At 55.0% G+C, this 21,106-nt stretch overlaps 3 protein-coding genes across 6 annotated transcripts in view; 2 read left to right on the top strand and 1 right to left on the bottom strand.

Moving 5' to 3' along the window:
• Positions 1-1,076, top strand: part of Llgl1 (LLGL scribble cell polarity complex component 1) — a 15,110-nt gene extending 14,034 nt beyond the window's left edge. For both annotated transcript variants that reach the window (XM_075992312.1, XM_075992310.1), the window contains exon 22: positions 30-1,076. In XM_075992312.1, the coding sequence (XP_075848427.1) occupies positions 30-108 (79 nt within the window). In that variant the 3' untranslated portion in view covers positions 109-1,076. The remainder of the gene's footprint in view (positions 1-29) is intronic.
• Positions 1,056-14,818, bottom strand: Flii (FLII actin remodeling protein). Of its 2 annotated transcripts, none has more exons than XM_075992308.1 (30): positions 14,640-14,818; positions 12,940-13,050; positions 12,638-12,709; positions 10,866-10,946; positions 10,503-10,588; positions 10,253-10,414; positions 9,977-10,080; positions 8,799-8,974; positions 8,564-8,721; positions 8,165-8,249; positions 7,736-7,883; positions 7,507-7,643; positions 7,197-7,409; positions 6,748-6,927; positions 6,140-6,222; positions 5,977-6,051; positions 5,705-5,788; positions 5,445-5,616; positions 3,997-4,101; positions 3,727-3,918; positions 3,237-3,425; positions 3,007-3,146; positions 2,695-2,935; positions 2,425-2,579; positions 2,290-2,350; positions 2,084-2,212; positions 1,907-2,013; positions 1,692-1,797; positions 1,496-1,561; positions 1,056-1,354 (listed from the first exon to the last, which is right to left on the bottom strand). In XM_075992308.1, exons 1-30 carry the CDS (start codon positions 14,700-14,702, stop codon positions 1,220-1,222), a joined length of 3,816 nt encoding a protein of 1,271 aa, XP_075848423.1. In that variant the 5' UTR covers positions 14,703-14,818; the 3' UTR covers positions 1,056-1,219. The 2 variants fall into 2 exon arrangements, with proteins under 2 accessions (XP_075848423.1, XP_075848424.1); XM_075992309.1 differs by having other exon boundaries at positions 7,507-7,640.
• Positions 14,819-21,106, top strand: Mief2 (mitochondrial elongation factor 2). Of its 2 annotated transcripts, none has more exons than XM_075992318.1 (4): positions 14,819-15,362; positions 17,831-17,983; positions 18,346-18,508; positions 19,052-21,106. In XM_075992318.1, exons 2-4 carry the CDS (start codon positions 17,837-17,839, stop codon positions 20,110-20,112), a joined length of 1,371 nt encoding a protein of 456 aa, XP_075848433.1. In that variant the 5' UTR covers positions 14,819-15,362; positions 17,831-17,836; the 3' UTR covers positions 20,113-21,106. The 2 variants fall into 2 exon arrangements, with proteins under 2 accessions (XP_075848433.1, XP_075848434.1); XM_075992319.1 differs by lacking the exon at positions 14,819-15,362 and adding an exon at positions 15,867-16,037.

The raw sequence follows: 21,106 nt of genomic DNA, 5'->3' as shown, positions 1-21,106 counted from the left end.
CAGCCCCTCTGATTACTGCCCCTCCCCAGCTCTCCTGAGGACTCTGAGAAGAACCTTCGGAACCTGGAAGCAGATGAGGCCCGGGCCTACGCCCTTCTGATTAAATGAGGTGCTGTGAGGCAGCCGAGCCTTACCATGCAGCAGCTGCCATCCCTTGCCCCGGCTGGGACCCTGGCAGGCCTCTGGCAGGCCTCTATAGTGGTGACACTCCTGGAAGCCTAGCTGCCTTTCCCTAGCTGTCAGAGGCTTAGGGGACCCACAGTCATGATCATCACCGTTCAGTGCTAGAAAGGGGCTGCCCTGTCAGCCTTGAGATCCTGGACATGTAGAAGGCCACTTCTGACTGGGTGTAGGATTCAGGCTCATCTGTTCAGTGAGCCCATTTCACAGGACAGTCACTGAGGCTGATAGGTCCTGCCTGTTGAGCCAGCACATGGAGCTTATGTGCCTACCATATCCTGCTATGGACCCAACCTAGCTGGAGCTATTTGGACCTTGGGAGCTAGTGCCTCTGCACCCTACATTGGGCATAGATACTACCCATACCCTCTTCTACTTGGTACCCTCCTAGATTCCTAGCAAGCCCATCTCAGGATGCCACGAAAGGGCCAGGGTTTGCTCCCCCGAGCCATCACCATCTGCTTATCCCAACCCACTGTCTGCCTTGCCTGGCTCCTTAACATTGAAGCCACACCTATTAACCTGTGGGATCCAGTCTTACTGATGCTGGGCCCTAAAGCCACCCCCAGCTTGAAGGTCAGTTGGAGGGAGTGTGCTAGAATCCTGTCTTGCACTCCATACTGCCCTTTATTTCTCCTCAAGCAGAGTATTTTTCTAATGCCTGGACTGTGCTGGCCAGTCATTTCTAAGCAGTCTTGGTACTTGCTCTGGGCCTGTGTGTATGCTCATGTGACTGGAAACTGCTAGGCACCATAACTGGAGTCAGTCGGGAGTGTGCATGTGTGTGGGGCCGTGAGGATGGGCTTCCCTGTAGACTCCACCTTGGGCTTTTCTGTCTTTTTTTAAAAACTAGTTTTTAATATTAAAAGTACTGATTTTTAATATTGAAAATAAAAGCATTTAATATCTTTAAAACCACATCTGCTGCACACAAGTGGACACACTGCTGGGGCTTTCGAGATGTGAGCAACACTGGTGGAGAGCTGAAGCAGACGCTGGGAGGCCTCTTCCTCACTGGAGTCTCAAGTCTAGGCACTGTCTAGGCTGGGGCTTGGCGGAAGGTGCTCCAGGCATGGAAGCAGCGGGTGAAAGCCCGCTGTTCATTGCCTTTGCGGACCAGGCGCAGGCGGCGTGGCCGCTCATTTTCTTTAGAACGTGTGTGCTGGATATATACCTGGTGAGGAAAACAATGGGCCTGAGTAGTCTTCTGCTGGACTACCTGCAGTGCCCCTTTCCAGACTTCTGCCCAGGGTGATGGAAGGGGCAGGTGGTTCCTGAAGTCATCACGCTGGCTTTAGTATCGTCCCTTTCTTACCTGGCAGGCCTTCAGACTCAGTTTGATCTCCACTTGACTTGTCTGGGTCCCAACCCACATGTAGACCTGAGGATGTAGTGGAGGAAATGGTCACGTGGGTGTTTTGTAGTGCATCCCTGGGGCTGGTGGGAACGCTTCCCTTCTGGCCCCACTGTCCATCTACAACAGGCAGGGGCTGAGGTGGGGAATGTCTTACTTCCTGGCCATTGTCTAGCAACATGATGTCATCATCTGCCAGGTCATCTTGGCAAAAGTCAGAGCATTTCTCAGTCACTGCGAAGTAGCCCTTTTCATTGGAACACCTGAAGAAGGGCAATGGTCAAGGTGAAGGTAGGGTACTCCGTGTCATTGTCACCAGGGCTTGTGTACCCCGATGCCTACACAAGCTAGAGGAGGGGATAGGGCACTCACCGGAAGAGCCTTGTGTGTTTCATGTACTCTGCGTCGTCATCATAGGGTTTCTGTGCACCAATGCCTACCCAGAAGAAGTTCTCTGGCTCTTCCCCTTCATTGATGACCTGCGGGAAGGGCCAGTCAGCCAGGGCCCTCATCTGCTCTCACCTCCATGCCCACCCCCACCTCTGTCACCTGTTTGCTGTAGGAGGCATCAAACATGGTGTTGAGGATGTCTTCTGCCAGCTTGGCTTCATCAGGGTCTGATGCCCGGCCCACCCAGGCATACACAATGCCTTGGTTGTCCTCACTTTCAAAGGGGACCTGTGTGCACAAGGGGCTTGGGTCAGGCCTAGATTCTTACCCACCACCCTCCTCTGCCATCTTGCCCACAGCCTCACCTTGAGGATGAAGCAGAACTCAGAGTTGAGAAGGCTGGAGTCAGTGTTGATCTGGATGCACCTAGGGGATGGGGAGTGGTCAGCAGTGTGATCCCCACCATGACATCCTGCCCTTTCCCCAAGCCAGGTACCCACCGGGTGCAGAGGGCGCTGCCATTGGTACGGATCTGATAGAGGCTTGGCTGAAGAGTACCCTGGGCCACTTTCCTCTTGCCCCGGTGAATGATGAACTTTCTTTTGAAATGGGACAGGAACTTGGGGTTCTCCTGCTGCTGTGTCATGCGTACTACCTGGGGATCAGAAGTGCTGGGTAGTTCCCTAGGCCCTACCTGCCCTTTAAGGGTTAAGCACTCTCAGGTCAGGTGTGATCACCCTACCATCCCAACCCTAGGCTAGAGGGCACACCTCCAGCTTGCCAGGGAACAGACTCTCGAATTTCTTCTGAAGGCTAAAGGTGAAGGTGAGCCAGCCCATGTTGGAGGCCTCCCGGCCCTGCCAGAAGTAAACGATGCACTGGAAATCCTCCTCTGGCTGCTTCTCCTCTGCCTCAGCTACTGCTTCCTCCCCTTCAGTGCCCTCTGCCGAGGCCTTCCCCTCCTTGTCTTCTGTCTTCTCTTCCTCTTCATACTCCACAGGTACCCAGTACCTGTGATTTAGACAGTGGTGAGCAGGGGTTGCATAGGGAGAGGACAAGAGGGTGAAGTATTACTGTAGTACCTGCAGAGGAAGACATAGCAGTCTTGTGTGTAGAAGTGGCCAAACTCCTCCTCCGGCAGCCGCGTGAACTTCCTGCCCTCCAGCACGAAGCCTTCCATGCCATCCAGGTCCTCATTCCATTCCTCCATCAGCTGCTCTGCCTGCCATCCCATCCCCAAGTGAGGTCTGAGCACCATGCTGTGCAGAGCCCCCCACCTCTCACATTCCTCCCCTCACAGGCTTCATCCCACCTCAGCCAGTGCCATGGGTGGCTGCCGAGGCAGGAAGAGTGCAGTGAGGTCAGCCTTCATCTGGTCTTTCTTCTCAGTGTCACGCTTCACTTTCCCAGAGAGCCCTTGGCCCTGCAGCACGGCCTCGGCATTTCGAGTGTAGTCTACCGTCAACACGTCGTCCCAGTTTTTGAACTTGGCCTTGAACACCTGTGGAGAACAGTGTAATGCCATAGCTGGAAAGGTACAGCACAGTTAAGGTTGGGGCTGAGGGATTCAAGCAAGGTTTGGAAAAGCTGGTCAGAGCTCAAGGAGTGGGGTCTAAACAGGAGCTGGAGACGGCTTGGGAAGGGGGAACTTAGCAAACAGAAGTGGGGACAGGCTATAGAGTGGATGGTTCTGCAAAGGTGGATTTGGGCCCACCTCTGCAGCACAGTAGTGCCAGCAGGCCAGAAGAGGGGTTAGGGCACAGTGGGCAGTGGAAAGCAAGCCACTGGGTGTTGGGACATACCTGAGCCTCAGTGCCCTCCAGGCTGCGGCTGACCACTGCATGGCGCGGCCGGTGCAGCATCCCACACAGCTCCTGGCCCAGTTTGAGTGCAGCGGCACGCACTAGTCGTGGGGACTTGCGGCCAAGCCAGATGAATACATCAGACCAGCAGTCCAGGATATACACGCACCGTGTGTCCAGCAGGCTCTGCAGCTGTCGGACGAGAGGCTGGAGGTCAACACCTGGCCAACATAATTAGACAGGACCTGTGCCCACCTGCTGCCACCTCACCAGTCTCATTCCTGGCATCAGTTCCACCTTGGGCTGTTTTTTATGTTCCACTGAGAGCTTGTAGTTGATCTGAGGAAGTTCCAAGTAGCCCAGGCCCAGGCCCACCTGGCAGGAGAAAGAGAAGAGTATGGCAGACCCCACCACAGTTGCCCTGATCTGGGGTCAGGCTCCCCAGCTTGCCATTTGGACCTGCTTCCTTTCAAACTAAAGCGCTCCTACCAGTGGAAGGGCCTAGTGTTTGCTGGGCTTTTTCTAGTGCAGGGAGTAGTACCAGGATTTTGTCCGCACCAGACAAGTGTTCTACTACAGAGTCCTACTCCAAACCAGGGGAAGACATTCAATTTTTTTACTATTTTTAAGTAGGCATATTTTGCCTGTGTGTGTGTGCATCACTTATATCCTTGGTGCTTATGGAGGGAAGCCAGAAGGCGGTGCTGGGATCTCCTGTAACCAGAGCTGCCATGTGGGTCCTGGCACTTGGATCCAGGTCCTTTGGAAGAACAAGTGCTTACCCCCCTTTTCTTTCTTTCTTTCTTTTTTTCTTTCTTTCCTTCCTTTCTTTTTGGTTTTTCGAGATAGGGTTTCTCCGTGTAACAGTCCTAGCTGTCCTAGAACTAGTTCTTGTAGACCAGGCTGGCCTTGAACTCACAGAGATCCGCCTGCCTCTGCCTCCCCAGTGCTGGGATTAAAGGTGTGCGCCACCACCACCTGGCAGAAAAAGTGCTTTTAACCACTAGGCTATCTCTGCAGCCCTGGAAGGACTTACTGGGTTTTGTTTGTTTGGTTAGCTGGGTTTTTTCTTTTTTTTCGAGACAGGGTTTCTCTATAGCCCTGGCTGTCCTGGAACTTGATTTGTAGACCAGGTTGGCTTTGAACTCACAGAGATCCACTAGGCCTCTGCCTCCTGAGAACTGTGATTAAACGTGTGTGCCATCACTGCCCAGCTGGAAGGGCTTTTAAATACTTGTTTTCCTTGCTTTATGCAAGCTAGGTTCTTACTTTTGTTTCTGATTTCTTTTCTTTTAAAAAGATTTTATTTATTTATTATGTATACAACATTCTGCCTCTATGTATACCTGCACGCCAGAAATAGGGCACCAGATCTCATTACAGATGGTTGTGAGCCACCATGTGGTTGCTGGCAATTGAACTCAGGTCCTCTGGAAGAGCTGCTAGTGCTCTTAACCACTGAGCCATCTCTCCAGCCCCTGTTTCTGATTTATCTTGTTTCTTTCCTGCTCATAAGAACCATAATCTCCTGCCACTCACAAAACTAAGGCGACCTTCTCAGCTCCAGTATCCAGGAGCTCTGGACCTTTGAGAAGAGCATGCCAGCTCTATCCTCAAACTGGCTTCCAGACTGGAAGAATGCCCTCTTCTCCCAAAGCCCACAGCACACCCAGCCAACTGAAGACAGGCTTACTCTGTGCCCTAGCACCATGACTTACCTTGTATAGCTTGGGCTGGGGTGGCCAAAAGTCATCCGGCACATGTTTCTTGATCTCAGAGGGCTCCCCACCCAGCACCTCCCAGAACTCTGGGGGCTCTTGGCCCTGCACCAGGAGTGTGATTTCTGCCTTCCCTTTCCGCTCATTCTTGTTAATTTTCTCTGCAAAGAGCCTGAGGACAGATGCAAAGTTCTCAGCAAGGCCAGGTTGTTCTCAGGAACACCTTCCTTTGCCCAGAACATTCCAAAAGACCCACTTACCTGGCCTTGGTGGTATTGCTCAGTGTGGCCTGGACCCCCCGCCACACATAGATATCCAGTCCTCGGTCCAGGAGGAACACAAATCTGGATAGGACGTAAAAGCTGTACTGTAACTCCCTGTCCCTGACCCAAAAGGCGGGGCTCTGGCCCTTTTTTGGTAGACCTCAGGCTTTTCTTCCAAGCTCCGAGGAGACAGTTGAGATTGCTTCTTCACAGGTGAGAAGGCAACTGAGGGCAAGCACTACTACTTCCTCTCTTATCAGGGTGCTCACCTGGGATCCAGTGAGGCCCCCTTGAGGGGCACAGGCTCCAATTTGATGTTTTTCTTCCCATACACACGGTACATCCTGGGGGCAGGACAAGAAAGATTTGATTTGGACACCAAGGGCAACCTGACCTTATCACCCTTGCCTCCACCCATCCCTACGTGCTTACCTGGTGACATAGTGCGTATCTTCCACAGTATAGAAGCCACTGGCTGTGCCGCCCTCAATGTAGGAGATGTCGTTGTCAAACACCTATTGTGCAAGTATGGTTCTTCATCACTGAGTTGTTCCTTGCCCCCATCAACTGCCTCTGTCAGACTTGGTAGAGTTTACACAGCTCGAGTGGGTACAAACCCACAGTGACTCTGAGCAGCCTGGGGCACATGCACTGGAGCCCAGGGCAGATGGGACACAGTCTGAGAGGGGTTTATGGAAGCTTGCAAACCTGGGTAGCCTGGGGTAAACTCTCCAGCTGCATGCCATATCTAAAGGTAACCCAGGTGGCAGCAGGGGAAAGGCCAGTTTGTCAACTGGCTTTGCGTTTTTTTTCTTAAGCTTGGCCCTGCCCTTAGCCCCAGCAGTCAGAGGCGCCACCCTGTCTCTCAGCTACTCTCCTTATCCTGTACTGGTTCCTATGCTGACCTGCTGACCCCTCTCCCTCAACCATGGATTTCTGGCTCTGACCACGAGGCCTCAGACCTCACCTTGCTGTCTCTCAGCTCCCTGCCCCACCTCTGTACATAACGCCCGCCCAAGTTCCCAGTCTGCTGGCTGCACCTGCAGGAACTCCTCGCTTTCGTCGCCCATCTCCTCTCGAACCGTACGGCACTCAGCACCCAGGTAGTTGCGCAGGTTGACTGCATGAATGGCAGAACAGGCTTTCTTGTCCAGTGTGGCCTCCCCACCAATCCAGTAGTAGATCTCCCAGTTCAGGGAGCCGCTGTCATCCAGGAAGGTCTGAGGAGACCAAGGCATCAGCCACGAGGGCCTTCATGGGCTATTCATGGTTTCCCAGCCCCAGGAAATGTATGTGGCTTTCCAGGCTACATGCATGCTGACCACTGACTGACTGCCGAACTGCCCCTGGCCTCACTGAAGCCCCCCATGCAGAGCACTAGGGCTCCAGGAGCCAGCCCACCTTGAGCACAATGCAGAGCACTAGGGCTCCAGGAGCCAGCCCACCTTGAGCACAATGCAGAACACTGGGGCTCCAGGAGCCAGCCCACCTTGAGCACAATGTAGCAGTCAGCCTCGTAGAACTTGCCATGGAAGGCTTCCTCCACCAGCACAGGCACAAAGTTCTCAATTTGCCAGATGGTCAAACCAGGCAGCTGGCCCACATCCTCCGTGAAGAACTCGGAGTAGTCAAGGCGTGGCTTCTCCAGGCCTTGGTCCCAGCGCCTCACCTTCCCCCCGGGTGCCCGGGCATCTGTGCTTTCCTGGGGACACAGGAGCAGTACTTGACTACTGAGACACTAGGACTGACCTTTGCTTGCCACCGCCACTCTCTGCTCAGGGTTCCTCTTGCTGACTTACCTCTTGTTTCTTGTTTTTCTCCTGGGCGACATCTGACATGCCCTTTAGTACTTGCTTGGCCTGGTCATCCTGGGCTGAGTCCTTGCGCCTCCGTAGCCGCATCTTGCGAGCCATGGGGTCTTTGGACCCGCTCCCTACTTGTGGGAGGTGCAAGCATATGAGCCCTTGCCAATGGGAAAGCAAAAGTCCAGAGAAGTGCCCTGCTCCCAGGCTAGACCATTCTCCTCACCAGCCGCAGCTGCAGCCACTGTGGCAGGGGAGGCACCGGCCAGCCTCAGCTGGTTCTGTAGTGAGAAGTCAATGTTGTACCACTCAGCAGTTCGGTCAGCAGGCTTGGGCGGCATGACCAGACTGGGGTTTTCTCGCACATCCAGGACCTGTTAGGTGAGCAGAGACGGTGCTGGGCTGGGCGCTCATCTTCAAGCCACTCATACCTGGTCTCCAACTGTGGTCCACAGCTGGAACCAGGAACTAAATCCTTACCCCGGGCAGCTACAGCTGCTGTGGGGCTTCAGTGACACTACAGTGTGCTGAGAGAGGGTGCTTTCCCCAGTGGTTCCTGGGCACTGCCCCTACAAGGCTACTACTAGGTCTCACTCCAAGACATAGGCACACCCTCTGCTCCATCTCTCTTGATACCCTGTCCCCACTGCCTGACCTCAATCTCTGTCAGGAAGTGGATGGCCTCTGGGAGGGTCACCAGGCGGTTCTTGTTCAGGACGAGTTTCTTCAGCTTAGGGCACCTGTAAAGACAGGACCAGCCAGAGCCTTAGGGGATATGGTGTTGCAATTAGGGTCGTCCCAGTTCTTGTCTCAGAGCAAGGGATCCACATGATCCACATGAGGGTCAGTGACTTTCAGAAGAGGACAGAAGCTACAAACTTACATGGTGCTGGACCCCGTCTGATCTCGACCCTAACATTAGACTAGGAAACCCAAGCTGGGTGTGGGATAGGATGGGACAGGCTACTCAGTCATTAGCAGGATGCTGGCGGATCACCAAGCTGCAGCATCGGCTCCATCTTGAGCTCCCACTCTGGCTCAGCCTGCCCAGTACCTGCAGAGGCTCTCAGGAATCAGCTCCAGGTTGTTGTTAGCAGCCATGAATTCCTCCAGGCTGCTGAGTTTGCCAATGCCAGAAGGTAGTCCATCAAAGTCCAGCTTGTTGGAGTTCAGGTACAGCTTCTTCAGCTTGGTCAGCTTGCAAATGGCTGACTGGAGGGGCAGAGCATCAGTTAGGGTAGAGCCCAGCACTCCTGCCCAGCCCACCCATGTCCCAGGCACAGGCTCACAGGCAGGGAGGTGAGCTGGTTGCGGGACAGATTCAAGGTCTCCAGGTGCACCCACTGGTCGATGCACAGGGACAGCTCTGTAATCTGATTGCTACTGAGGTTGAGGCGGCGCAGGTTAGGGAGGGTGTACAGGCACTCCGGCACCCTTGTCAAGTCGTTGCATGAGAGGTCCACATCTGGGCATTGGAGGGGACATCAGTTAGGACCACATCTGGGGCATTGGAGGGCACATCAGTTAGGACCACATCTGGGGCACTGGAGGACACATCAGGCAGAACCACATCTGGGGCATTGGAGGGCACATCAGTTAGGACCACGTCTGGGGCATTGGAGGGATACATCAGTTAGGACCACATCTGGGGCATTGGAGGGCACATCAGTTAGGATCACATCTGGGGCATTGGAGGGATACATCAGTTAGGACCACATCTGGGGCATTGGAGGGATACATCAGTCAGGACCACATCTGGGGCACTGGAGGGCACATCAGTTAGGACTACATCTGGGGCACTGGATGGGACATCAGTTAGGACCACATCTGGGGCATTAGAGGGGATATCAGTTAGGACCACATCTGGAACATTAGAGGGGATATCAGTTAGGACCACATCTGGGGCATTAGAGGGGATATCAGTTAGGACCACATCTAGAACATTAGAGGGGATATCAGTTAGGACCACATCTGGGGCATTAGAGGGGATATCAGTTAGGACCACGTCTGGGGCATTGGAGGGCACATCAGTTAGGACCCATACAACAGCCACCAGAAGAAACAAGCCTCATTGTGAATCCCTATTATTTATTTTACCACCAGGTTGTGTGGCCTTGGGCAAACCTCTGTGACTAAAGGTGTGTTATCTGAGAACCTCAGAACAGCTTGTGGTCTGGGGGCAGAAACCCAGAGTAAATCGATCACGGTGTGCAAAATTGTAATCCCAGCACATGGAAAGCCAGGAAAGAGGGACTGCTATGATTCAAGGGCAACCTGTCTACACAGTGAGTACCAACCAGGCCAGGCAGCCAGTCACACCACAAAGCCCTATCTAAAAAGCTGTTAAATAGTAACCTAATGTATCTGTGAGATGTGACTGCAGAGGCAGGACTCCACCCCTTCATTCCCAAGGAAGTAGACAAGCTCAAAGGAGTGGAAACTTAGGAGCACACCAGACAGTCCAGACCTGAAAGGTTGCTCAGGCCCTCCAGGCTGGTAGGGAGGTTGCTCTGGGTGCGCTGAGTGTTCCGCAGGTGCAGGGTCTGTAGGGCCGTCATGGCTGGGAGCTGCCTGTTAGGAAAGGACTTATCACCCTAAGGCAAGTCCATTCAAGGGGTGTAGCTGGGGACGGGGTGGACAGGCGGGCATGATGTTCAGCAAGCACAAGACAGAGCTGAGGCCTGAGGCCTGGGGATGGGAAGAGCCAGGACCTCTGGGATGCAAGGGAAAGCAAGGCACCTACCGGAGCTGTGCGTGCAGCAGTGGGTTTCCACTCAGCACCAGGGTCTGAAGGTGCACGAGGCGGCGCATCTGAGGGGGAAGGCTCTCTAGGCGGTTCTCACTGAGGTCCAAGTACAGCAGGTCCGTAAGATTGATGAAGAGCTGGTTGGGGATGGAGTCGATGCTGCAGAGCAGAGGGGAAAGGCTGAGGTCAGCCTCCATCCCACCTGCTTCGTGCTGCCCACCTGCTGCACCCGGGGTCTCCCCAGCACCTGTTATGGCTCAGGTTGAGCACCAGCATGTTCTTGGCATTCTCCAGCTCCCGTGGGCATTCTGTCAACTGATTATGGCTCAAGTCCTAGGGAGCAGGGGCAAGGTCAGGCTAGGGTGGCCCCACCTCATGCCTCTGCCCTACTCAGGGATCTAGCAGAACACTGCACAGGGAGTGATGAGCATTCAGAACAGGGAAACAGAGATCCTGAGAGGAAGGGGCAGGGTTAGGGAACGGATACCATGAGTGATACTGGCCCAGCACTGGCTATTTAAGGGATGATGATGGCCCCAGAGGCTGCCATCATGAGTGAGGACCAAATGCCTGGGCATCCTAGGGGCCAGATGGGCAGGGAACCACTGACCAAAACTGAGAGATCATCCAGTTTGAAGATATCATCAGGGACTCCAGAGTTCTTCAGGCTGTTGGCCCGAGCTACAATAGCCTAAGGGCATAAGGAAAGAATTTATGATCATTACTTTCTGCCAGCAGGGAGAAACGCAGGTCAGGTGGAGAGGTCTTCAGAAATTGGAGGTCACACCTGAAGACTCTCCCACCTCTGACCTTTGCTCACAGTCCATCCGAGGGGCTCATCCTACCTTCCTGTAAATGCCTATTTAAACTGTAAAACCTAATGTGTCCCAGAGCCCAACAGGGGTCCCCAGAGCTGTGGGCTTGGCAGGTGACAAGCATGCACTGTCACTGAACTGCATCCCACCTACTCTTTTTCTTTTTTCCAGAAACAGGGTCTTACTATGTAACTCTCTCTGTCCTGGAACTTGCTATGTAGACCAGGCTGGCTTCAGACTCAGAGATCTACCTGCCTCTACCTCCTGAGTGCTGGGATTAAAGGCGTGAGCCACTACTTTCATCTCCACTTTCTACTTTTCATCCTGAGTCAGTTTCCCTAGCTTGTCCAGTGGAGCTTGAGCTCACTCTGTAGCCCAGGAGAGCCCTGAACTTTCCGTTTATCTACTTTAGCCTCTCGTAGCTGGCATTATAGTTTCTATGTCACTGGCTCAGAAGAATACGTGTTCTTTTTTCCTTTTATGTGTATGTATGGATACCTGCATGCATATATGTGTACCATGTGCAGCTGAATGCAGGCATAGTAGACTAGTCATGGCCTTGACAGACTGAGGCAAGCCAGCTAACTCCCCAGCTATGTGATGGTGATACTAGATAAGACACTTCATCACTGTGTACCCCTGAAACCTCTCTTCACTGAGGTGTAGAAATTTGAGCGAAGCCGGGCGATGGTGGCCTTTAATCCCAGCACTCGGGAGGCAGAGGCAGGCGGATCTCTGTGAGTTCGAGACCAGCCTGGTCTACAGAGCTAGTTCCAGGACAGGCTCCAAAGCCACAGAGAAACCCTGTCTTGAAAAACCAAAAAAAAAAAGAAAAAAAGAAATTTGAGCGAAGACTGAGGCCAGGGAGTGCTGCTTCACCTGAGTCTGGGTGTCTAATGCAGCAAGAGCCACATCTGCTGTCTCCCTACACACACCCTACCTGCTGGAGGAAAAGGATGACTTGCCGAGAGCTCTTTAGCCAATGTGGAGTGTGAATAAGAAAGGCCCCCACAGGCTCATATATGGAATGCTTGGTCCCCAGTTAGTGGACTCTGTGGAAAGGTTAGGAGGTGTAACCTTGTTGGAGGGGGCGTGTCACTGGGGCAGGCTTTGGGGTTTCAAAAGCGCACACCATTCCAGTTAGCTTTCTCTGCTTTGCGGTTGTTGTCTCAACATGAGCTTTCAGGTATTGCTCAGCACCATGCCTGCCTGCCTGCTGTGCTCCTGGAACCATGAGCTCACGAATAAGACACTTTCTTTTATAAGCTGCCTCAGTCCTATGTCTTTTCACTGTAACAGAAAAGTAACTAAGACAGCTAGGAGGGGGCAAAGTCCTGGTTTACAGTCAGTAAGCCAGGTCCAGAGCCTGGTTCCCAACATCTACAGGTTGTGGCCCCGTAAGGACAGCGCTGGCCGGAGCCTGTAAAGCTGGCAGGGGTCTGATTTCCAGGCAGTCATCCCAGCTACACTGCTGTCTGAGAAGTCACCTGTCTGTGTGGCACCCAACAGACAAACACGGACCGGTACCATGCTCCACCTGCCCACAGCCTGGCCGAAGTCCACTCACCCGAAGTGAAGGCAGGCTGGACAGCTCCCCGTGCAGCGTAGTCAGGTTGTTGTGGCTCACAGACAGGTGCTCCTGGACAAGACAAGAGCCAGAGGCTCAGGGGGGTACCTAAGATGTGCAGCTCCTCTGTCCCTGTAACTCTGCCCCATGCCAATAGGTCCCTCTCCTTTACACACCCTGTTTCCCTGTTTACCTCCTAGGCCGGGTGTCCACTCCCACTCCAGATCTTTCTGTGTTCTCTCCATGTGTCACCAGGCCCAGCCGCAGTGACAGGGGCCCTCCCCGCTGCCCACTATCCTTACCAGCTTCTGCAGAGCCGCCAGTTCTTCAGGCAGGTAGCAGAGGCCTGTGCGGTTCAGCTTTAGCCATCGCAGGCTGGTCATGGCCTTAACATTCTCAGGGAAGTAGCCACCCTGGTGGGAGCAGGCATGGTGAGGACAGTGAGGGAGAGGGGTCCCCAGAGTCTAGAGGCCAGAACTGTTTCTTACTCACAAGATTGGAGGAATGTCTCTTCTGCTGCTGGAGTGTCCCAAGCAGGCCAGAATAGCCTGCTGTGTTTCAAGGAATACCCAACAGTCTACTCTGGTTAGTGGCACTCACTTCCACACAGTTTGGGGCTATCTGGGTAGGAATCCCCCTGACACGACCCAGATTGCACTAAGAGCCCAGCTCCCCACCATTCCTGGTACAATCTCTTCATTCATTCCTTATATGGAATGCCCACTTATTCCCCCCCCCCCCCCCCCCCGGCCATTTTTTTTTAAGATTTATTCATTTATATGCCTGCTGGCCAGAAGAGGGCACCAGACGTCATTACAGATGGTGGTAAGCCACCATGTGGGAATTGTACTCAGGACTTCTGGAAGAGCAGCCAGTGCTCTTAGCTGCTGAGCTATCTTTTGTTTTTGTTTTTTTTTTTTTTTTTGAGACAAGGTTTCTCTGTGTAGCCCTGGCTGTCCTCGAAGCCAGAGATCCGCCTGCCTCTGCCTCCTGAGTGCTGGAATTGAAGGCATGCACCACTACCCCACCACCGCCCAGTGGCTAACCCTGATCATCTGAGCAGCGTGAAGCTTAATTGCCTTCTGTTACTGTCTCCTCCTTCAGCCACATTCCCCAAGGTGACTCAGACGTTCCCAGCCCAGAGAGGACACACGGAGGGGAGACCCCAGGTGGAGATGGTGGGGATGTGGACAGGGCAAAGCAGTGACAATGGTGTGCTGAGTCAAATGTTCGTCCATGTGCAAGCAAACTCAGGAGGAGCCCACCTCCTCCCCCTTAGCCCCCCAATCTGACATCTAAAGGGATGCCAGGCCTCTGAGCTGCCCCTCCAGTCCAGCTTTCCTCTCCCCTGGGCTCACAATCAGTCTGCCTCATTATTATTATTATTTTCAAAGCAGGGTTTCTCCGTGTAGCTATGGCTGTCCTGGAACTCTTTTTGTAGACCAGGCTGGCCTCAACTCAAAGAGCCACTTGCCTCTGCCTCCCAAGTGCTGGGACTATAAGCGTTTGCCACCACGCCCATAGTCTGCCTCTTCCTTGACTATCAAGAACTTGGGATGCCGATGACCAGTGCCCTGGCCCATCAGTCTAGCAGCTGCGCAGACACACCGCGGAGGACCTCGCACACCTGTCAGACACCTACATACTAACAGATCCCTTTCCATTCCACGCCTCCAAACAGGCTGGTCCAAAGGGGCAGGTGAGAACCCCAGGGCTGCCAGAGGAGAAGCGACTGGCCCGAAAACACAGGGTGGGGCGGTAGCCGGCTAGGGCGTGTGCCCTCGGTGTCACGGGCTCGGGCGCGAGACCCGCCGGGCCCCTCTCCTGGGCCACCCCGGTCCCCCGAGCCCCGGCTCCGGTCTTCCGCCGCGGGCGGGGCAGGCCCGGGAAAACTCGCCGAGGCCCGCCCGCCCCGCCCGCCGGTCCCGGAAGCGCAGAGGGCGCGGCCCAGAGGGACGGCCTCGGGGTCACCCTCCTACTACCCCCCCCGCCCCCCGCGAACCTTGAAGTCGTTGCCGCTGAGGTCCACGCCGCGCACGAACGGCAGCACCCCGGTGGCCTCCATGGTGGCGCAGCTCTCGGGCGGGCAGGGAGAACGCTGGGCGGCCGGCAGCCGCGGGCTGGGTCAGCGCCGGCCCCGCCCCTTTAACCCGCGCGCGCCTCCTCCCGGCCGCGGCCTCTGCGGGAAGGGCGGCGCGGCGGCTCCGGGACCTCTAGGCCTCGCCCGGCCCAGACTTCTCGCGAGCTCGGGCACCGGAGAGGTCTGCGGGGCTCCGGGACTCCCGCCGGAGGCGTCCGCCACCTCCGCTGTCCTGTCGCGGCGTCGAGGATGGGCTCCAAGCACTGTTGCTTGGGCGGCTGTAGTCTGGGAAGCGGGCCGTGACCCCGGAGAGATCACGGTGCCGACGTCAGGGGCGCAGGCGGCTTGTGGGTGACAGATCGGCGGTAGTGAGACTTCCGGGTCTTTGGGGCTTAGCCCTTGTGTTTCTGGCCTCAACTTTGCTCCTGGGTGACATGCTTCCCAGAGCTGTCGGGAGCAAATGGGCTCTCAAAGTGTAGCAGTTTAAGGACCCCGGTGCACAAACACTTCAAAATAATAGCGAAGCTATGTGTTACTCTCGCCTGGCACCAGGACTCCCGCCACTGCTCTTTAGTGGCTTGTTTCTGGCGCTAGAAGACCCGGCGTCTCTCTGGGGCCAGGCTGTCAGTGCCTGGCTAGCACACGGTAGGTTTCCCATAGGCAGACATGGCTGTCCTATGGCGTTCGAGGGTCTGGCCGCCGGTGTTACAGCAGGGAACACGGGGCCGGTAGGGTTCGCACGACAGATGGCAGAGCTCTTTAGCTCTTTGGCTGTGCGGTTCCGTCTGCCTGGCTCACCAGAGGAGCCTGGGCCCGGACAGCGCTCTCCACACCGAGGCTCCGAGCACAAGTACACACAAGGTCAGACCGGAGGCTTAGGCGGAACTGCCGAGAATTCGAGATCAGCCTTGGCTTCAGTGGGATGCCCTTTGGCAACAACAACAAAAAGTAAATGAATTAGATCAGGCCCTGAATAACTGTCACTCCCTCACAACCTGCCCCCCCCCCCCATTTTGTGCAGACAGCATAACCTTGTCCCTTTAAATCCGGAGAGCGCCCGTGGTTGCCGCCCCCGACGGTCAAGGGGCGTGCCTGGCGATCATTGGCTGAGCTGCGCAGTTTTGAGCACGTGTGCGCACGAGTTGTGCTCTCGGATTGGAGCGAGGGCTTGCTCGTCCAGCGTGCCTTTCGGGTCACCTGCCGCCCCGGGGCTCGGCGTTCGGTTCCCGGGCCTTGCACGTTCCATTCCCAGGCAGGTCCTGGGGCTCCAGGATCCTACTCGCTGCGTCCTCGGGTCGGTGTGTTCAGGCCGGGACGCAGGTACGGCTGCAGCGCGCGGGGAGGCCCGGGGTCTCCCCGCCCTGGGCGTGACACGCGTCCCTTGGCAGGTGGAGGCGTGGCTTGTGGTCGCACCGCGGTGGGAGGGAGGATTTAGGGACTGAAGACCTGAGTTCGAATTTTAGCGTTGGCCCTTCCCTACTTGGGTATAGCACATGATTTCCATGGCCTCAGTGATGTCCCCCTTGAATAGAGTTTAAGAGCCGTTTATGTGTGGTTACACCTTTCTGCTCAGCCCTGATTCATCCAGGACAATCGGTTTTGGCCCAAGAGGAAGGACAGATAACCAGGCTATTTTGCTATTTTTGTTTTGAGCAGGGTCTTTATTATGTAGCAGCTCTGGCTGTCTTCCAACTCACGAGGTAGATCAGGCTTGCCTCGAACTCACGGAGATCTGACTGCTTCTGCCTCCTGAGTCCTGTGATTAAGGTCTATACCACCACCCTGGGCCTGCGTTGGTTATTTTTAATCACCCATTTTATTCCCTCCTGCCCGGAGTTCGAATACAAGACCTTTCCACATGCAGGGCTGAGGCCCACTTTAGACAGGTGATGGAACGGAAGCCCCTTTCAGTTCTCAGAGTGGGTTCCTGGTCCGAGGGCAGTGGTAGACAGTAATGGAGGAGGAGAAGCGGCTTCTGAGATTATCATAGGCCCCCTGGCTGGCCTTTGACCTTGCCAGGCCCCAGGACAGGGTCTTATTTTTAGTCTGGGAGAGCAGACAGCTGTCCATCCCAGCTGAGTCACAAAGTGCCTCAGGGTTCAGCTACTCCCGGCATCTTGTCACTTGGCAACTGAGCCCCAAGGCACCCATGGCCCCAAGGGAGGGCTGAGGTCTTTGCTGTCCCAGCAGGCAATGACCTTCTGGCTTAGTGGACTGGGCCCTGGGAATTTCTGTTTCCTTTCCCAGGTTCCTGACCCTATCCAGCTTTCCTTACTGGTGCTCTCGTGCAGAAAAAAACAGAAACCCTGGCCTATGGGCCTCCCTCTCACCTTCCTATCCCCAACATTGTTCTGAGTTTAAGGGCCTGGCCAGCTTCTCCTCATTCAGTGGGCTATTTTGGGTTACTTTGCTCACCACAGGACCATGGGGCCTTTATCCTTGACTTGTACATGCCCTCAGCTTGGCATCTGATGGGGTCACCCTGCCTCTGGAAGTTTTCCTGTCAAGATTTGGGGGAGGGGCCAGTAACTGGATCCCTAAATTTGCTGAGGATCTATCAAAGGTCCGACAGGTCCCACCCAAACAGGCTTTCTGGAAACCCACATTGCAAGTCTTTCTGGGGGCTTTGGGCTCCTCCTGACAGGCTGTCACACAGTGGCTGTTGTGGGCGGGTCTGGATTCGGAGTCTAGAGCATGACTGGGAGCCATGGGGAGTAGAAATACCCAGGCTTTGCAAGTGGATGAGGCTGGAAGTTGTGTTCTGAGCCCCGAGCTGTAACATTCACTCTGTTGGCTTGGCAACTTGTGTTTGTGTAGAGTAAGGGTAGCGATGGGGAGACCTTTTCTCAAGGTCTTGGCAGATGTCAGAGACTTTGGAGGGTGAAGCCAGGAAAGAGGCTTGAAGCCTTCCTGTGTGAGCCCCCTCCAGAGGGGGGAAGTGTGCGGGTTTGAAGTAGGGGCCTGGCAGTTCCCTTATTTCCGTCTAAGGAACCCTTTGAGCATCGTGAGGCCCCAGGAAACACCATCTTGATTATTGCTAAGCATCTATGCATGTTGGCCCTACCAGTCCGGCTGTCCTCTCCCTCCGCAACACACCCCTGCCTCTCTTGCAGGCGACCATGGCAGAGTTCTCACAGAAGCAGAGGAAGCAGCGTGGCGACGAAGGCCTGGGCAGTGTGGTGGACTTCCTCCTGGCTAATGCTCGTTTGGTGCTAGGTGTGGGCGGGGCTGCAGTGCTAGGCATTGCCACCCTGGCTGTAAAGCGGGTAAGGCCAGGCTGGCAAAGCCTGCCTGAGACCTCCACAGGAGGAGGTGGGAACTGGGGGGTGGCGGGACTTTTTTGTTGTTTTGTTTTGTTTTTCAAGACGGTTTCTCTTTGTAGCCCTGGCTGTCCTGGAATTCACTCCAAAGACCAGGCTGGTCTGGAATTCACAGAGATCTGCCTGCCTCTGCCTCCTAAGTGCTGGGATTAAAGGCGTGTGCTACCACCGCCTGGCAGTGGTGGGACTTTTTGAGGCTGGACTGGAACAACACGGGCCCCCTCCTTTTTCACTCTAGCTTCCTGGTGTGCTCCCCCCCAGCTTTGCCACGGCTCCCGATGCTCTGATCTGTGTCACTTTGCCTATAGCTCATCGACAGGGCCACTAGCCCTCGGGATGAGGATGACACCAAGGGGGACAGCTGGAAGGAACTGAACCTGCTGAGAGCCACATCACACCAACAGCCCCAACCCCCCCCTGCTGCCCTCAGCCAGCCCATACCTCTTGTGTCCCCCTCACCCTCTGTCCCAGGTGAGCGGTACTTCTTCCTAGCCAATGTGGTGAGTCCCGTGCAGGAGATGCAATCTTCACAAGGTTTTGCTCCTCTTTGGGTTGGGTGCTTCTCAGGTGGTCCATAGGTATCGTAGGTCTCTGTTTCTCTGTTGTGCTAAGGATAAAACCCAGAGCCTCGCAGATGCCAGGCCAGTACTCCACCACTGAGTTGCTCCACAGCCCTGGGCTCCTTGATTTATCTGTCTGCTTTCGACCATAGCAAGCTCGCACCATATAATGGTGGAGAGCCTCAGATGGGGAAACTTAGCCTGGAGAGATCAGGATATGTCTTCCCCATTCTCCGTGAAGTTGTTTTAGTTGTAGGAGCCAAAGTGTTGGGACTCTGGGCCAGTGGGACTTTGTCCTCCTGTCCTCACTGTCCTAAGGACCTGAGCTCAGGGCTTTCTCAGTGACCGTCACAGGTGAGGAGGAAGCCCAGTGCGGTCATACAGCTAGTGACCAGGTAGTTTTCCTAACTTGTTAAGGGACCTTCTGATCTGTCCTGGATGCTTCCCTCTGCAGTGGAGCCCACACCCGCTCATTCTCAGACCACACCGACGCCTCAACCCAGCTCCCTAGCACCCTTGTGCCTGACGTTGCAGGAGAAGCTGCTGGCATTTGAGCACAACCGCGTGACTGTCCCAGAAGCCCATGTGGCTTTGGTGAAACAGCTGGCTGGAGACATTGCCTTGGAGCTGCAGGCCTACTTGAGGAGCAAGTTCCCAGAACTGCCCTTTGGTGCACTGGTGCCAGGCGGGCCTCTCTACGATGGGCTACAGGCAGGGGCTGCTGAGCGTGTGCGCCTGCTAGCACCCCTGGAGTTAGAACCAGGGCTGTGGAGCCTGGTACCTGGCATGGACACTGTGGCCAGGGAACCTCGATGCTGGGCTGTGCGCAGGACCCAGCTTGAGTTCCATCCCCGTGGGCGCAGCCCATGGGACCGCTTCCTGGTCGGGGGTTATCTTTCCTCCCGTGTCTTGTTGGAGCTGCTACGGAAGGCTCTGGCAGCCTCCGTCAACTGGCCAGCCATTGGTAGCCTACTTGGATGTCTGATCCGGCCCAATGTGGCTTCTGAGGAGCTGCTGCTGGACGTGCAACATGAGTGTCTGGAGTTTACTTTAGCTGTGCTCGTGGTGGTCCCTGGGGCCAGCACTGATGGTCGCCTTCTGCTGGCTTGGCCCCTGGAGGGGCTGGCTGCCAATCTCTGGCTACAGGATCTATATCCTGTAGAGGCTGCCTGTTTGCGGGCCCTGGATGACCAAGATGCTGGCGCTCGCCGGAGGTTGTTGCTGCTGCTATGTGGTGTGTGTCGTGGCCATCCGGCTCTGGTGCGGCTGGGCTGGAGCCACCTGACCCAGGTGGTTCTGCATCTGGGTAAAGAGGAAGTAGCCTGGACCGAGGAGGCCTTGGGGGATCGCTTTCTGCAAGCCCTGGAGTTTCTGGTGGGCAGCTTGGAGCAGGCTAACCTGCCCTGTCACTTCAACCCCAGTGTGAACCTCTTGGACAGTTTTCGGGAAGAGGAGATCGATGACATTGGCTATGTACTGTACCGTGGTCTGCAGGTCCCTGAGAGCCTACTCTAGGTAGATGAGGCCCATCATTGACTTGTTCTTCTGATGCTGGAGAGCAGCAGCTACCTCCCTCCAGGGACACTGCAGAGTGTGGTTTGCTTTATTTTAGCCAGAGTGGAGGGGAGGATGCATTACCTAAGCCTGTGGGTAGGCATGTGCCTGGGTGATGGTGACGAGAATTCCCAAATCCAGAGAGTCTGGGTTCATGTCACCTAATGTGACTAGCCTGTCCTGGCTTTTAGTGCCAGCTGCACTGATGCCCCTTGGCCCTCTGGGGTTATCTTTTGATCTTGGGCTTAGTCTGTCATCACCAGCAATGAACATGGCTTTTGATTTCCTAGACTTCACCTACATTTTGCCAAGAAGGACACTTAATGTTCTTGGTTGGGTAAGAGCCCCAGGTATCCTGGAAGCACCCACAGTTGGTCACTGAGTCTTGTGTTTGTTACTCTCTGGGGCAGGAATCATCTGGCACCCTGGAAGGTAGCTTCTTAGCTGTTGAAGGATGGCGTTCTCCTGCCGGTCATGCATTTGTTTCTCTGGTTGAGTCCTCGGGCATTGAAATGGAAGTGGTCTTCCTTGCTGCCTGCCTGCCTGCCTTATACCCTAGGGAAGAAAGGTCTTGTTTCCTCTTGCTAGGTGGGTTTTTCTGTAGGTCACAAATTACCTCTGGGAGAGCCCCTTCCTATTTGGGGGCTGAGCTCTGTGCTGCCTGTGTAAGGCTATCTCATAGTGGCTGCTCCTGGGCCTCACTGCAGGGTAGAGGACATGCCCCTCCCAGAGGCCTGCGTGCAGCCATGGCCTATGCAGCGTGCCAAAATATTCATGATAAATGTCTGTGTCCTCACCTGGAACCCTGATTAAGGTGGCATGGCTGGAGGAGGGATATTACCTCCCCTGCCAGGGGCCCTTTATATTTTTAGGTCTCTCCCACCACACACACACACACACAGACACTGAAACAATGCTATGCCTTGAAGAGTGAATAAAAGAAGGATCATTTTTA

Source organism: Microtus pennsylvanicus, chromosome 11, assembly GCF_037038515.1.
Source record: "Microtus pennsylvanicus isolate mMicPen1 chromosome 11, mMicPen1.hap1, whole genome shotgun sequence".
In the NCBI taxonomy this organism is placed as follows: Eukaryota; Metazoa; Chordata; class Mammalia; order Rodentia; family Cricetidae; genus Microtus; species Microtus pennsylvanicus.
The sequence above is the reverse complement of the archived record's forward strand: the minus strand, read 5'-3'. Positions and strand labels throughout refer to the sequence as shown.